This window comes from Solanum stenotomum, chromosome 7, assembly GCF_019186545.1.
Source record: "Solanum stenotomum isolate F172 chromosome 7, ASM1918654v1, whole genome shotgun sequence".
NCBI classification, from domain to species: Eukaryota; Viridiplantae; Streptophyta; class Magnoliopsida; order Solanales; family Solanaceae; genus Solanum; species Solanum stenotomum.
This window is the reverse complement of record NC_064288.1, coordinates 603,507-605,208: the sequence shown is the minus strand read 5'-3', so window position 1 is coordinate 605,208 and position 1,702 is coordinate 603,507. Positions and strand designations below refer to the sequence as shown.

The following is a 1,702-nucleotide window of genomic DNA, read 5'->3' as shown; positions in this document are numbered from 1 at the left end:
ATTTCTGCTACTTATATATTACTTAAGAAATATTTAATTAAAATAATTTTATTTGTAAAATTTTTGAAAGTTCTAATTGGCAATTGTCATTTTAATGGGAGCACGAAGAATAGTATGAGAAAAACTTTCATTTTACTGAAACAAATACGTAAAATGAAATGGAGGGAGTACATAAACATGTTTATGATGGCAGGTTGTAGATTTTATCGTAAAATTATTCGAGGTGCGTACAAATTAATCAAAGAGCTGACAAAATCATTTGGAGCAACATAGCGTTACAATTTACAACACATTTTTTCCAGTCTGCAAGATTCGCCATCATTTTTTAAAATTAAGTAACAAAACCTCAAAAGGAAGAAGATGAATACTGAATGTTAATTACTAGTATTAAATCTCATGATTAATTAATTACCGTTTACATTAATCTCAGGTCCAATTTTAGCAGTAGCAGCAGCACCATCACGAGGACCTAATTTTCCCTGAGAAATTATTATAGACTTATAGATCTCCACCAGCACTTTCTCATCGTACTCTTTAACCCGCCGCATCCCAAATCCGTCGATTCCGCCGCCGTAATCGCCGCCGAATCCCCGAGTATTCGCAATCCTCAGCATCGCATTCACATAAGCATCACGCAGCCCAATAAGTAGCTTCTTCAGTGAGAATCGTTTAAAATTGATTTTCAGCTTCAATTTGGGGGTTAACTTTATCTTCCAGAACTTTCGTTTTCGGGTCGAACCTTCTGTTGATAAGTCGACCCGGTTGTTCCGATTCAACTTCTGATAACCTCTTCTTCTCCAGTAACCCTTTAATCCTCTGTATACCCGGGTTGATACCCCTTCCATTTTTTTGTCTGTTTGTGAAAAAGGGATCGGATCGGATCGAGCTGAGAAATGGTAATTTACATTAAAGGAGAATGATACAAAGATAGAGAGAGAAATATAGGTTGGAATTTGGAGGATGAAATGCAATTAGCTTTGAATGTGAGTATAAAGAAATAATGGAAATTGGTGAGAGAGATATGAGAGTATTTAATATCTGTTGCAACTTTACCTGTATTTCACTCGGGATATTAATACCTTGTGACTCATGGTTGACGCAAAACTACTCCTTTTAAGTATCTAATGATCGTGGTGGTGACATGGTAAGTATTTTTTCGTTCTTAATAAAAGATCTCAAGTTTTACTTCTCCTGAGTATGAAATTGTTTTTATTAGGCAGGGATTTACTTTTAATATGGATTTTCATGCGTAAATTCGAATTTAATCGGACTTTGATATAACTATCGGACACTGAGTGGAAAAACATAATTAAAAAAAAAAAAAAAACTCCTTGAATAATGCTAAGGGAAGAAATTAGATTTTTCGTGTCTTAATTTATGTGATGTCTTTTAAATTTTGAGATTTAAATAACTTGTTTTTATTATAATATTGTATATGTTTTTAAAAATATTTTAATTTTTTTTTTTTATGATTTATAACATTTTAAAAGTAGTTTTTATATATATAGATTTTATTTTTTTAAAAAAAGTTAAGATCTCATGTCCAACTTTGTGATAAAAACTAAAGAAATTGAGTTTAGAATTTAAATTGAGTGACATATAAATGAAAATAAACAGTAATAGAATATACATAGATTTTAACCCGTATTGTTACTTTTGTTAGAATGGTATAACAAAATAAGTAGGAGTAGTTCTTCAATAA

General features: G+C 31.1%; 1 protein-coding gene across 1 annotated transcript; it reads right to left on the bottom strand.

Annotated features, from left to right (window-relative positions):
* Positions 1-368: 368 nt before the first annotated feature.
* Positions 369-1,059, bottom strand: LOC125871826 (uncharacterized). Its single transcript, XM_049552504.1, has one exon. It carries the CDS (start codon positions 843-845, stop codon positions 405-407), a length of 441 nt encoding a protein of 146 aa, XP_049408461.1. The 5' UTR covers positions 846-1,059; the 3' UTR covers positions 369-404.
* Between the last annotated feature and the right edge of the window lie 643 nt (positions 1,060-1,702).

Coding starts and splice junctions, on each gene's coding strand:
- LOC125871826 (XM_049552504.1), bottom strand. CDS start 845: ATGGAAGGGGTATCAACCCGGGTATACAGAGGATTAAAGGGTTACTGG.